Here is a 15,294-nt window from a genome sequence, read left to right as displayed (position 1 = left end):
TTCTTTAAACCAAAAGAAAAATCAAGTAAAAGATTGGCTATTTATATATTAAAGGAAGTTCCCTGACAGCTAAAATTTGGCCTCTGTTTTTATTTATTTATATTTATTTATTGTCTTTTTAGGGCCACACCCAAGGCACGTGGAGGTGCCCAGTCTGAGGGTCGAATTGGAGCTGTAGCTGCAGCCTGTATCACAGTTCACAGCAACGCCAGATCCTTGATGCACTGAGCAAGGCCAGGGGTCCTCATGGATTACTAGTTGGATCTGTTTCCACTGAGCCACAATGAGAACTCCTGCCCTCTGCTTTTATTTTATTTTTAATTTTTAAATTTTTTTTCTTTTTTTTAGGGCTGCACTCTCAGCATATGAAAGTTCCTAGGCTAGAGGGTGAATCAGAACTGTAACTGCTGGCCTAAACCACAGCCACAGCTACGCTAGATCCGAGCCAGGTCTGCGACCTACACCACAGCTCTTGGCAATGCCGGATCCTTAACCCAATGAGGGAGGCCAGAGATTGAACCTGCGTCCTCATGGATGCTAGTCCGATTTGTTTCCACTGAGCCATGATGGGAACTCCTCCTGGCTGCTGTTTTTAAAAAACTTTTAGTTACCTGTTTCTGTTTCCATCTCTCCCAACCTATGAAATATCTAGTAAAGACCCATTCTTAGTTCTCCTAACAAACAGTGACAGCCAATATACCTGGCAGAACCTGAGAATAATTTGTTTTCACCAAACATCCTAAAAGCTAATCCAGTGAGTGACCTATCTTTTGTTTACTTGAACTGGAACAGACTTGACCTGAAACAAAGTAAAAAGATCCACTCTTCCTTCTCCAATGTCTGATCCTGGTTCAAAGACTAATCTGTGTCTGTCAAAAAGTCTTTCTTGGAGTTCCCACTGTGGCTCAGTGGTTAACAAATCCGACAAGGAACCATGAGGTTGCGGGTTCGATCCCTGGCCTTGATCAGTGGGTTAAGGATCTGGGGTTGCCATGAACTGTGGTGTAGGTCACAGATGTGGCTCGGATCCTGTGTTGCTGTGGCTCTGGCGTAGGCTGGTGACTACAGCTTCGATTAGATTCCTAGCCTGGGCATGTCCATGTGCCGAGGGTGCGGCCCTAGAAAAGACAAAAAGGCAAAAAACCAAACCAAAACAAAAAGTCTTCCTTCTTAAGCAGGGAAATAACTTATCAAGAAGGTCCCATTCCTTCTCTTTACTCTAAAACAGCACAGAGAGTTTCCTAAAAACTTTCAAAGTTAAATGACAGAAGTCGAAGGACAGAGCTCCCGCTGTGGCACAGTGGGTTAAGGATCTAGTGTCGCTACAGGTGCAGCTCAGATTAGATCCCTGGCCTGGGACTTCCATATGGTGAAGGTGCAGCCAAGAAACAATAAAGTAAAAGAAACAAATTCATGTTTAATTTATATGCCACAGTTTTCATAGATTAAACATTAAAAATTATAAAGTCTAGGTGTTCCTGTCATGGCTCAGCAGAAACAAATCTGACTAGCATCCATAAGGGCACAGTTTTGATCCCTGGCCTTGCTCAGCGGGTTAAGGATTTGGCATTGCCGTGAGTTGTGGTATAGGTTGCAGACTTGGCTCGGATCTGGCGTTGCTGTGCCTGTGGCAGATACAGCTCCGATTGGACCCCTAGACTGGGAACCTCCATATGCCGCAGGTGCGGCCCTTAAAAAAATGACAAAAAAATTTTATGAGGTCTGGAGTTCCTCTTGTGGCTCAGTGGTAACGAACCCAATTAGTATCCATGAGGATGCAGGTTTGATCCATGGTCTGCAGTATTAAAAAGAAGAAATTATTACAGCATTGTGAATCAGCTATACTCCAATAAATGCTAAAAAGAAGAAAAAGAAATGAACTCACTTTTGTTGTATATTTTTTGCTCTAAGGCTTTCTGACAAACCTGGTGTTGATGATTCATGGCCTACATCAGATGAAGACTTCGATTTTGATACCAAGGTAAAGTGCTCTTGTGAAATTAGTTTTCCTGCTGAATTTAGTTTTGTGTAGTATTTAAAATTTATCAGTGGTCTTCCAATCATTATTTTATGTTTGTAATGGAAAGTTGGTGAGAACAAACGATTTTATAAAAATATGACAATTGTTTTTTTCGCTTTAATCTTTTAATTAATGAATTTTATCACATTTATAGGTGTACAACAGTCATCACAACCAAATTTCACAGCATTTTCATCCAATGACAGTTGTTTTTTGTTTTTGTTTTTGTTTTTGTTTTTCACTTCGGCAGGAGCTGAAGAAAAAATTAGCTGGAAAAATTAACAGGAAAATTGTATTGGGAAAAGCTTTCCCACAGTGGAGGATATATGAAATATGCTCAAGGATAAGGATTTTTGCTATGACTTTTAAAACCATACTGACATGATGACATGATTTTTGTAATACTCATGTCTAAGTGCAATCTTTAATGGATACAATTATTTATTGTAATAATTAGGAATCTCACTGGAACCTCTCAGTTCCAAAACTATATAGCATGTATTATCCCCCCCGCCCTGGACACTTTTTATTTTGGTATCATAGAGTTGTTAGGAGAGGTTTGTTTGTTTGTTTTGTCTTTTCAGGGCCGCACCCACAGCATATGGAGGTTCCCAGGCTAAGGGGCGAATCGGAGCTATAGCCGCTGGCCTATGCCACAGCTACACATAATCCGAGCCATGTCTGTGCCCTACACCACAGCTCATGGCAATGCCGGATCCTTAACCCACTGAGCGAGGCCAGGGATTGAACCCAAAACCTCATGGTTCCTAGTTAGATTCATTTCGGCCGTGCCAGGATGGGAACTCTGGGTTTTTGTTTTTTTTTTTCTTCTACTTCTATCTTCAGTTCTGCACTACAAGAGTAGGAGTTCCCTGGTGGCCTAGCAGTTAAGGATTTGTCATTGTCACTGCTGTGGTGCAGATTCATTCCCTGACCAGAGAACTTCTGCATGCTGTGAGTATGGCCAAAAAAAAAAAAAAAAGACTAAGAGAATAGTTGAGGGAATTCCCGTTGTGGCTCAGTGGAAATGAATCCAGCTAGTATCCATGAGGATGTGGATTCAATCCCTGGCCTTGCTCAGTGGGTTGAGGATCCAACATTGCTGTGGCTGTGGTGTAGGCTGGCAGCTGCAGCTCCACTTAAACCCCTAGCCTGGGAACTTCCATATGCCATGGGTGTGGCCCTAAAAAGAAAAAAAAAAAATGTTATAAAGGGATTCTACTGTGTTTTCCAATCTTTCCATTAAGAGTATATTCAAAACTCTTCATCTAAGATAATAACCATTTCTAGAAGCAGAGACTCTTAATAACCATATGATACAACCTGCAATTTCAGAATTGTTTTGAATTGTAGTTTTTATTTTTTTATTTATTTTTAATTTTTAAAAATTTTTTTCCCTTTTTTAAGGGCCACACCCATAGCATGTGGAGATTCCCAGGCTAGGGGTCTAATTGGAGCTACAACTGCCAACTTACTCCAGAGCCACAGCAACACCAGATCCAAGCCATGTCTGTGACCTACACCACAGCTCATGGCAACGCCAGATCCTTAAGCCACTAAGCAAGGCCATGGATCGAACCCACAACCTTATGGTTCCTAGTTGGATAAGTTTCCGCTGCGCCACAATGGGAATTCTGAATTACAGTTTTTAAATTTCAGATTTCAGATGTTTTGTATTATAGTTATTTAAATATTTATTTTATAGCCCCTGCAATAGTGTAAACTACTGGAGATCAGGGAACATAATTGTGTACCTCCTGGAACACCTAGAATAAGGTCTTGAAAGTAAGAAGCATTTTACTAATTTTTGAGTGTGAATAAATGAATAGGCAGATGGAATTCTGTATAATGTTACAGGTAATATAATATGCATAATATAATTAAATCCATTTGAATTCTGAAAATATGACTTAAATTTATATTCCCTTTTAATGTTTAGGATGTATAAGTTCAGTCGAGTTATGTTGAAGAAGTATGTCGTAAATAACAAGGAAACAAATAAGAAGTATGTGATAAATAAGAAAAAGGTTACATTATATTTTTCCATATTGGCCAGTTGTGAGCTTAGAATTTTAAATTTCTTGACCTTCTTTTTAGCTCCATCTCATTTTATGTTAAATATAGTTTTTTAGGGCATACATTCTCCTTGGAGTTCTGATTACCAGTTCTTTCTTCAGGTGGAAAGTTGATGTGTTATGAACATTCCTTTATCTATTTTTCTCTCTCTCTAGTAATAATTTACAGTATTCAGGTAGTGATAGATGATCATGCACAACTATGTGAATGACTTATTTTATTTTATTTATTTTTGAGGGATCTTTTTAGGGCCAGACCTGTGGCATATGGATGCTTCCAGGCTTGGGGTCAAATTGGAGCTGCAGCTGCTGGCCTACACCACAGCCATAGCAATGCCAGATCCGAGTTGAATCTGCAGCCTATACCACAGCTCACAGCAATGCTGAATCCTTAACCCACTGAGCAAGGCCAGGGATCGAACCGTTGTCCTCATGGATACTAGTTGGGTTTGTTAACTGCTGAGCCACTATGGGCACTCCCTTGAATGACTTATTTTATAGTGACAAAATTGAATTCTTTATTACAGTAGTATTTATAAACAAATAACTATGTAGTAATACAAATCAGTATTACCAGGGATATTAGAACAACAGCCTATGTTTTATATTTAATATACTTAGATGTTTTTATAAAATTCACTGGAGAGCAATACATTTATATATACAATTTATATATACTTTGTATCTAATAAAATCACATAAAACAGAGGCTTTTGATCATAGTATATCGCTAATGGTACTGATATATTATTTATCTATTATATATAAATACTGAAATATATATATTCTCCACATACTTTTTTATACTTATGTTTTCCTTTTTTTCTTTACCTTAAGTTTGTATTTCACTAGTCATGTCTCATTTTTTCCTTTTTTCCTCCTCCCCCACTTTTTTTTTTTTAGCAATTTACCTCACCTTAATTTTTCCTTGCCGACAGTGTCTGTTCCTTTAGTCCACTTCTCTCTGTCTCTATTGTGAGCATGTTTGGTTATGGCTTCCACTTTAGTATGTATGTGGCTTTCACATACGCGGGTTTACTCTTGTTTTTTCCCTCTTTCTTAGAAGGAGCTGAATATAGACAATCATTTGTCTTTATCATTTTTGGCAGATGAAATAGAAGCAGCTTAGCCTGTTTGCAGTTCTAGCCCATCTAAATAAGATAATGATAAAAACCAAACTCTTACAAGAGATGATTCATGCATATGTAAATCAAGGAAGTCCATCTGCAAATATAGCAGCTAATTTCATTTTCTTATTTTCTTCTTCTTCTTATTTTTTTGCTTTTTAGGGCCATACCTGTGGCATTTGGAAGTTCCCAGGCTAGGGATTGAATCAGAGCTGCAGCTGCTGGCCTACACCACAGCCACAGCAACGTGGGATCCAAGCCAAGACTGTGATCTGTACCATTGCTCACGGCAATGCCGGATCCTTAACCCACTGAGCAAGGCCCGGGATCGAACCTGCATCTGTGTGATTCCTAGTTGGGTTCATTAACTGCTGAGCCACGAAGGGAGCTCTTCAGTTTCTTATTTAAATTTTTTTTTTATAGTTGACTTACAGTGTTCTGTCAATTTCTGTTGTACAGCAAAGTGACCCAGTTATACAGATATATTCATTCCCTTTCTTGTATTATCTTCCATCATGGTGTCTCCCCAGAGACTGGCGATAGTTCCCTGTGCTGTACAGTAGGACCTCTTTGTTTATCCATTCTATATGTAATAGTTTGCATCTCCTAACCCCAAACTCCCAGTCCATCCCACTCCCTTTCCCCTCCCACTTGATAGCAAGTCTGTTCTCTGTGAGTCTAGTTCTGTTCATTTTACTAAAGAAAGTAATGTAATGGATATCATAGTATTTGTGTAAAAATCAATTAAGGGTGAGAAAAGTAACATTTTGGGGCTCTAGATGTCATCTCTCATAATTCTCACCCCATAAGATCATGTAGGTTAGCAAATGGAAGAACCAAGATTTGAATCCACGTCTGAATGACTCCAAAGCCTGTGCTTTTGGCCTTAGATCATATGGTCTTGGGGAATTTTATAATCGTTTTATTAAATTTGATATACTTGTTATTCTTAAAGCTATTATTTTCTTCTCTAGCCTGTACTGAAACCAAGCTTAACAACGCTAATGAGTGCTTCTCAGCTGCCCAAGAAAATCAGTAAGTTATTGGAAGATTATCCTTGTGTTACTCACTGACTGGAAATGACAGGTGTTTTCATGTACTCTACCTTGTTTTCACTGTAGCAGAAGCAAAATGCGGCATTGTGGGACCAGAAAATAATACCTTCTTTGAGGACAATAATTCTGCTAGTGAAAATGAAGATGTGGTTGAAACCTTTCCTAAACCATCAATCAACGTCCAGGACTTTTCTAATTCTGCCTTTCCATCACCTGAATCTTTTCTAAAACCTTTCAAGTCTTTAACAGGCCTTGGTCTTACAAAGGTAAGTTGTTTTTTTGTTTGTTTGGTTTTGGTTTTGCTTTTTAGGACCCTACCCACAGCATATGGATGTTCCCAGGCTAGGGGTCAAGTTGGAAGTGTAGGTGCCAGCCTATGGCAGAGCCACACAATACCAGATCCAAGCTGCGTCTGTGACCTACACCACAACTCATGGCAATTCGGAATTCTTAACTCACTAGGCGAGGCTAAAATCGAACGTGCATCCTCATGGATACTAGTCAGGTTCATTACTGCTGAGCCACAATGGGAATTTCTGTTTGGTTTTTTACTTTTTTCTTCCACTCTGCTTTTTCATATATCATCCCCCTGATTCTTAGGATGCATGAAAAAGATCCTACCCAGAAGTGGAAGTTCTCCAGATCATGATGGAGAATGGTGTCGTGACAAGAGCCATGTCTGTGCAGGATTGAGGTTCATAGATATTGGTGGCAGTAAACAGTTCTTAAGTATGCCATTATGAAAGGAAAGGATTTGAAAGCAACTTCAAAGAACAGCTGGATGAATATGAAGTTGGGAAGAGGAATGGAGGGGAAGAATTCCTTTGAGAAGGACAAGATGAATATAAAGATTGAATGAGGGTCAAGATGAGAAAGATGATTATACAGATGCAACAGAAGTAGTGGGTTAAGTGAGAGCAGGAACTCTGTATTATAAAATATAGAAATTATTTCAAATTTAAATTAAGAAAAGTGGAGGTCCCGTCAAGGCTTAGAGGAAACAAATCTGAGTAGGATCCATGAGGACGCAGATTCGATCCCTGGTCTCACTCAGTGGGTTAAGGATCCACCATTGCTGTGAGCTGTGGTGTAGGTCACAGACTCGGCTCAGATCTGGCCTTGCTGTGGCTGTGGTGTAGGCCAGCGGCTACAGCTCTGATTCAACCCCTAGCCTGGGAACCTCCATATGCTGTGGGTGTGGCTTTAAAAATCCAAAAAAAAGAAAAAACCAAACAAACCCAAATTAAGGAAAGAAAGGTAAAAAATGCTCAGACTCTTGTTAGTAACATATAGCTCATATTTAAGAAGAACTGGAAGAAAATTTGGTTGATTGACCCAGTGAGTGAAGTTGGGTTTTTGTTTTATTTTATCTTTTTATAGGAAGGAGAAACAAAGCCAGAAACTGGGAAAAAAGAAAATAGTACTGATGTTATTGAAAGTGCCCCACAAGAGCCAACAACTCATGACAATTTGACTTCTGTTAATGGAGCACGCAGAAATAATAGAAGTGGTAAGTTAGTGAATATCTTTGGATGTCTTTCTATGTTTAAAAGTTAGTCAGGAGTTCCCGTCGTGGCGCAGTGGATAACGAATCCGACTAGGAACCATGAGGTTTCGGGTTCGGTCCCTGCCCTTGCTCAGTGGGTTAACGATCCGGCGTTGCCGTGAGCTGTGGTGTAGGTTGCAGACGCGGCTCGGATCCTGCGTTGCTGTGCCTCTGGCGTAGGCCGGTGGCTACAGCTCCGATTGGACCCCTAGCCTGGGAACCTCCATATGCCGAGGGAGCGGCCCAAGAAATAGCAACAACAGCAACAACAAAAGACAAAAAGACAAAAGACAAAAGACAAAAAAAAAAAAAAAAAAAAAAAAGTTAGTCAGAGTTCCCATTGTGGCACAGTGGAAATGAATCCGACTAGGAACCATGAGGTTGCAGGTTGAATCCCCAGCCTTGCTCAATGGGTTAAGGATCTGGTGTTGCCGTGAGCTGTGGTGTAGGTCGCAGATGTGGCTTGGATCCTGCATTGCTGTGGCTATGGTGTAGGCTGGCAGCTACAGCTCCCATTAGACCCCTAGCCGGGGAACCTCCCTGTGCCGTGGGTGTGGCTCTAAAAAAAAACAACAAAAAAAAACAGTTAGTATAGGAATTCTCTAGTGGCTCAGTGGATTAAGGATCCAGTTGTTGTCACTGCTGTGGCACGCGTTTGATCCATGGTCTGGAAACTTCCGCATGCCACGGGTGCAGTTTAAAAAAATTTTTTTAAAAACTAGTATAAGGAGTTCCCACTGTGGCGCAGTGGTTAATGAATCTGACTAGGAACCATGAGGTTTCGGGTTTGGGCCCTGGCCTCAGTGGGTTAAGGATCTGGTGTTGCCAGGAGCTGTGTAGGTTGCAGACGCAGCTCGGATACCGAGTTGCTGTGGCTCTGGCATGCGCCGGCGGCTACAGCTCTGATTGGACCCCTGGCCTAGGAACCTCCATATGCCGCAGGTGTGGCCCTAGAAAAAGGCAAAAAGACCAAAAAAAAAAAAAAAAAAAAAAAAAAAAAGCTAGTATAAAAACCTCAAAGTGCGTGGATCCAAATATGATCTCCACTTTTTTTGGGGGAGGTTCTTTTTAGAGCCACACACGTGCAGCATACAGAGCTTCCCAGGCTAAGGGTCTAATCAGAGCATAGCTGCCAGCCTACACCACAGCCATAGCAACACCAAATCCGAGCTGCATCTTCAACCTACACCTCAGCTCACAGCAACGCCGGATCCTTAACCCACTGAGTGAGGCCAGGGATCAAGCCCACAACCTCATGGTTCCTAGTCGGATTCATTTCCAGTGTACCACGACGGGAACTTCTCCGCTTCTTTTAAAGTATTTAACTTTTGCTCTCTTTCTTCATAAGTTTCCCATCTCCTGCCAACTTTCTCTTCCTGAGAATGCTTCAACCTTCTGAAATTCTTTGCTGCTACTTTATTTCATTGAAATATTCATGATTGAAGATAGACTTCTTTGTGTATTTAAAAGTCATAATAATCAGTGTTCTCACTAATCCATCTGTGACTACATTTTATAGATATGTTGTCAGCATTGGGATTAGAAGAGGACGATATAGAATCACCTTGGGATTCTGAGGTACTGTTTTCTATTATTACTATTATTTTTAGTTTAAAATATAAGTACAGAGTGATGTTAAAACATAAGAGAGGGGATGCTCTGCTTTTACTTCACCTTTGCATTTACCCATCAAATTTTTACCCTGTAATTAATAAAATAATTATGTGCCAAATATAATACTATTGCATAGTACACTTCTATTAATTTGCAAGATTTACCTAATGAACCCCCCCAGGTAGTATAGTGCAAAAACCAAGGCTGAAAAGTCATAAGGACTCAGTTTGGGTTCTGAATTTAAGTTTATCTGAAAATGAAAGGATTATTCCAGGTAACTGTTGGCCAAATCTCTGTTTCTTTAGTATTTGATGTGTAAAACTCCTAGTGAGATTCGGAGAGAAACAGATGAAATTGTAGTTGTTGTTTTTTTTTTTTTGTCTTTTTTGTCTTTTGAGGGCTGCACCCACAGTATACGCAAATTCCCAGGCTAGGGGTTGAATCGGAGCTACAGCCACCAGTCTATGCCATGGCCATGGCAATTTGGGATCTGAGCTATGTCTGCAAGCTACATCACAGCTCACGGCATCACTGGATCCTCCACCCACTGAGCAAGGCCAGAGATCGAACCCCTGTCTTCACGGATACTAGTTGGGTTTGTAAACCCCCTGAGCCACAATGGGAATTCCGAATTGTAGTTTTTTACCACTTTGACCTTGAAAAGATAGTGCTTAAGACTTGAGACTATTATTACATTTGTGTTATCAAGTAGATCTGCAAGGTACATTTCAGGAGAAATAAAAGCATGGGAATAGTAATAAATATGTGGGGTTATGCACAAGCCCTTTTGGATAGTTAGAGTAGCATGCACTGAGTACCTTTATGGCAGCCATACCTGAAGTAACACAAGTATAAAGTAATGGTGACCTGTTCTAAGGTGACAGAAGTGGAAAGAGATGAGATAGAGACAGCTGCTACAGAGTGGTACAGCACTGTGCTTGAAGTCCAGAGACACAGTAGCATCCTGGTTCTGTCACTTACTAGCTTTGGAATCTTGGAAAAACTTGTCTAACTTGTTTGAATAACAATGACCTCCTTCATAAAAATGGTACTGATTTACCTCTTCGGTAAGCGTAGCGAACAGATGTGGTAACAAATGTGAAAACACATTGTAAACTGTAAAAAGGGCAGTTTAGAAATGTAAGACAAAATGATTACTGTGGCACAGTTTCTGCTGTGGAAGAACGGGTTAAGGATTTACCGTTGCCTCTGTGGTGGCATGGGTTTGATCCCTGGCCCAGGAACTTCCATATGCCATGGGTGCTCCTGAAAAAGAAAGAAAAATGATCAGTGTCAATTAGTGGCTTACTGAATGTTGAAGATACTTTTTTTGGTTTGGGTTTTTTTTTTTTTTTTGCCCATGTCCAGCAGGCTGTTGAAGTTCCTGGGCCAGGGATCAAACCTGCTGCGTAGCAGCAAACTGAGCTACCATATTAACAGTGCCGATCTTTAATCTGCTGTGCCACAAGGGAACTCTGAGGATATTTTTTTAAACCCTGAAGGATGATAAAATGATAGTGGCATTAAGAATGGAAAGTTAGCAGTTCCCATCATGGCTCAACGGTAATGAACCCAACTAGAATTCATGAGGTCTCAGGTTCGATCCCTGCCCTTGCTCAGTGGGTTAAGGAACCGGTGTTGCCAAGAGCTGTAGTATAGGTCACAGATGTGGCTCAGATCTGGCATTTCTGTGGCTATTTCGTAGGCTGGCAGCTACAGCTCCAATTCAACCTCCTAGCCTGGAAAGTTCCATATGCTGAGGGGGCAGCCCTAAAAAGATTAAAAAAAAAAAAAAAAAAAAAAAAAAAAAAGAGAGAGAGAGAAAAGAATGGGAAAGTTAGAACAGGCACGTGGTTTTCTAAGTTGGGGTAGATTCAGTTTCAGTAGACTATATCGGAGGTCTCCTAGTGCTTTGGTACTTGAGGCCCTCTCAAGATCTTAAATGTTTTGGAGTTCCCATTGTGGCTCAGTGGAAACGAATCTGACGAGCATCCATGAGGACACAGTTTTGGTCCCTGACCTTCCTCAGTGGATTAAGGATCTGGCGTTGCTATGAGCTGTGGTGTAGGTCGCAAATGTGGCTAGGATCCCACATTGCTGTGGCTGTGGTGTAGGCCAGCAGCTACAGCTCTGATTTGACCCCTAGCCTGGGAACCTCCATATGCAGCCCGAAGGAGACAATAATAATAATAATAATAACAATAATAATAATAATAATAAAATAAAGATCTTAAATGTTTTGACCTTAAATAAATTCCTGTTATTGAATACCAGCTGTGTGCCCGGCAGTTAGACACTCAATGTACCAGTTGAGGGGTTAGGCTATAAAACAAGTAACTAGGAATCCTTTATAAGTCACTGCTAAGTCCCTCACATAAAGCAAATGGAGAACATTAGGTTAGACGACATGGGGCAGTTTGGATGAGGATGGAAGTGAAGGTGGAATTGGGGTAGTTAGAAAAGGCCCGGGTGTGACAAGAGCTGCCAGGGGAAGGTTGGGAAGGAGCCAGTCGTGCAAAGGACTAGAGAAGAGACCTGCTGGACAGAAAGAATGGTGTGTCACATCTGTTCATCATTTCACTCTTGCATCTTGGAATGGCCAGGAAGTAGGAAGTGGATAACCTTCCTTATGATCATTTTCAACCTTCCTTTGGGGGCCCCTGCCAACACCCTGAGCCACAGGCCCAGGCCCAGGGCAAGTGCCAGGCAGGTGGGTGCGGTAGGCGGCGTTTTTAGGGCACTATAAGCATGGCACCGGGCTGGTCCTTCTTTATGATCATTTTTATTAGTATTATTTCATGTAGAAAAGAATACGTGCATAATAAGGGCCTGACACTTTTGGATGGTTAATAAATAAATGTTCTTATCCCTCCTGTATTAAAGCTTACTGTATTTGTTTAAAGAATTACATAACTATGTTTAACTTTTCTTGGGAGTTCCTGTCGTGGTGTAGAGGAAACAAATCCAACTAGGAACCATGAGGTTGCAGGTTCAATCCCTGGCCTCGCTGTGGATCCGTCATTGCCGTGAGCTGTGGTGTAGGTCGCAGATGAGTTTGGGATCTGGCGTTGCTGTGGCTCTGGCGCAGGCTGGCAACAATAGCTCTGATTAGACCCCTAGTCTGGGAACCTCCATGTGCCATGGGTGCGGTCCTGAAAAGACAAATAAATAAGTAAATAAATAAATAAATAAATTTTCTTGCTATTATTTATTTTTTTTATTATTCAATGAATTTTATTACACTTACAGTTGTATAGCAATCATCACAACCCAATTTTATAGCATTTCTATCCCAAACCCCCAGTGCATCCCTTCAACCCCAGCCCATCTCCTTTGGAAACCATAAGGTTTTCAAAGTCTGTGAGTCAGTATTTGTTCTGCAAAGAAGTTCATTCTGTCTTTTTTTTTAGATTCCACATGTAATTGAGCATATGATGTTGGTGTCTCACTGTCTGACTGACTTCACTTAGCGTGATGATTTCTAGGTCCATACATGTTGCTGTGAATGCTATTATTTCTTTCCTTTTAATGGCTGAGTACTATTCCATTGTGTATATGTACCATATCTTTTTTTTTTTTTTTTTTTTTTTTTTGCTTTTTAGGACTGCACCTACAGCATATGGAGGTTCCCGGGCTAGGGGTCTAATCAGAGCTACAGCCGCTGGCCTACACCACAGCCACAGCTATGCGGTATTCGAGACATGTCTGCGACCACAGCTCATAGCAACACCAGATCCTAACCCACTGAGCAAGGCCAGGTATTGAACCTGCAACCTCATGGTTCCTAGTCAGATTTGTTTCCGCTATGACACAACAGAAACTCCTGTACCATATCTCCTTTATCCACTCCTCTGTTGATGGACATTTAGGTTGTTTCCATGTCTTGGCTATTGTATATAGTGCTGCAGTGAACATTGGAGTACATGTGTCTTTTCAAGTCACGGTTTTCTCTGGATAGATGCCCAGGAGTAGGATTGTTGAATCAAATGGTAATTCTATGTTTAGTTTTCTTTTTTTTTTCCTTCTTGTCTTTCTGTCATTTTAGGTCCTCACCGGAGGCACATGGAAGTTCCAGGCTAGGGGTCCAATCGGAGCTGTAGCCATCAGCCTACTCCAGGGCCACAGCAACACGAGTTCTGAGCTGGGTCTGTGACCTACCTCATAGCTCTTGACAATGCTGGATCCTTAACCCATGAATGGGGCCAGGCATCGAATCTGTGTCCTCATGGATGCCAGTCAGGTTCGTTAACCTCTGAGCCTCGATGGGAACACCTATGTTTAGTTTTCTGAGGACTCTCCATACTGTTTTCAACAGTGGTTGCACCAATTTACATACCCACCAACAGTGTAATAGGGTTCCCTTTTCTCCACACCCGCTCCAGCATTTATTTATGTATTTATTTTATTTTTTGTCTTTTTGCCTTTTCTAGGGCTGCTTCCCACAGCATATGGAGGTTCTCAGGCTAGGGGTCAAATTGGAGCTGTAGCCACCGGCCTACGCCAGAGCCACAGCAATGGGGGATATGAGCCTCATCTGCAACCTACACCACAGCTCACGGCAACACCAGATCCTTAACCCACTGAGCAAGGTCAGGGATTGAACCCACAACCTCGTGGTTCCTAGTCAGATTCATTAATCACTGCGCCACAACGGGAACTCCTCCCACATTTTTGTTTGTAGACTTTTTGATGATGGCCATTCTGGCTGGTGTAAGATGGTACCTCATAGAGGTTTTTTTTTCCTGTGTTTTTTTGTTTGTTTGTTTTGCTTTTTAGGACTGTACCCACGGCATATTGGAGCTGTAGCCACTGGCCTATACCACAGCTCATGGCAATGCCAGATCACTGACCCACTGAACAAGGCCGGGAATTGAACCTGTGTCCTCGTGGATGCTAGTTAGATTTGTTTCTGCTGAGCCACATTGGGAATTCCCCCTCATAGTGGTTTTGACTTGCATTTTTCTAATAAGTAGTGATGTCGAATATCTTTTCATGTGTTTTTTGGCCATGTGTATGTGTTCTTTGGAGAAATGTCTGTTTAGATCTTCTGCCCATTTTTGGATGGGATTGTTTGTTTTTTTGGTATTGAGCTGCAGGAGGTGTTTATAAATTTTGGAGATGAATCCTTTGTCAGTCGCTTCATTTGCAAATATCTTCTCCCATTCTGTGGGGTGTCTTTTTGTTTTGTTTAGGGCTTCCTTTGCTGTGCAGAAACTTTGAAGTTTAATTAGGCCCATTTGTTTATTTTTGTTTTTATTGTCATTACTCTAGGAGGTGGATCTGAGAAGATATTGTTGCGGTTTATGTCGGAGAGTGTTTGGCCTAGTTTTCCTCTAAGAGTTTTATAGTATCCGGTCTTTTTTTTTTTTTTTGTCTTTTTGCCATTTCTTGGGCCGCTCCCTCAGCATATGGAGGTTCCCAGGCTAGGGGTCCAATTGGAGCGTAGCCGCCAGCCTATGCCAGAACCACAGCAACTCGGGATCCGAGCCGCGTCTGCGACTTACACCACAGGTCACAGCAACGCTGGATCCTTAATCCACTAAGCAAGGCCAGGGATCGAACCCTCAACCTCATGGTTCCTAGTCGGACTCGTTAACCACTGTGCCACGATGGGAACTCCAGTATCTGGTCTTATATTTAGGTCTTTAATCCATTTAGAGTTTATTTTTGTGTATGGTGTTAGGAAGGTCTCTAATTTCATTCTTTTCCATGTGGCTGTCCAGTTTTCCCAGCACCACTTACTGAAGGGACTGCCTTTTCTCCATTGTATATTCTTGCCTCCTTTGTCATAGATTAGTTGACAATAGATGCGTGGGTTTAGTTCTGGGCTTTCTATCTTGTTCCTTACTACTTTGCT

The 15,294-nt window shown here is 41.3% G+C and overlaps 1 protein-coding gene across 8 annotated transcripts in view; it reads left to right on the top strand.

Moving 5' to 3' along the window:
- Positions 1–15,294, top strand: part of LOC100516390 (ankyrin repeat domain-containing protein 26) — a 100,978-nt gene that overhangs the window by 21,519 nt on the left and 64,165 nt on the right. For all 8 annotated transcript variants that reach the window (XM_021064875.1, XM_021064869.1, XM_021064870.1 and 5 more), the window contains exons 7-11: positions 1,912–1,981; positions 6,197–6,257; positions 6,344–6,543; positions 7,658–7,787; positions 9,343–9,401. In XM_021064875.1, coding sequence (XP_020920534.1) covers positions 1,912–1,981; positions 6,197–6,257; positions 6,344–6,543; positions 7,658–7,787; positions 9,343–9,401 — 520 coding nt within the window. The remainder of the gene's footprint in view (positions 1–1,911; positions 1,982–6,196; positions 6,258–6,343; positions 6,544–7,657; positions 7,788–9,342; positions 9,402–15,294) is intronic.

The sequence above is a fragment of the Sus scrofa genome, chromosome 10, assembly GCF_000003025.6.
Source record: "Sus scrofa isolate TJ Tabasco breed Duroc chromosome 10, Sscrofa11.1, whole genome shotgun sequence".
NCBI classification, from domain to species: domain Eukaryota; kingdom Metazoa; phylum Chordata; class Mammalia; order Artiodactyla; family Suidae; genus Sus; species Sus scrofa.
Note: the sequence above shows the minus strand (reverse complement) of the source record. Positions and strands in the feature narration are given on the sequence as shown.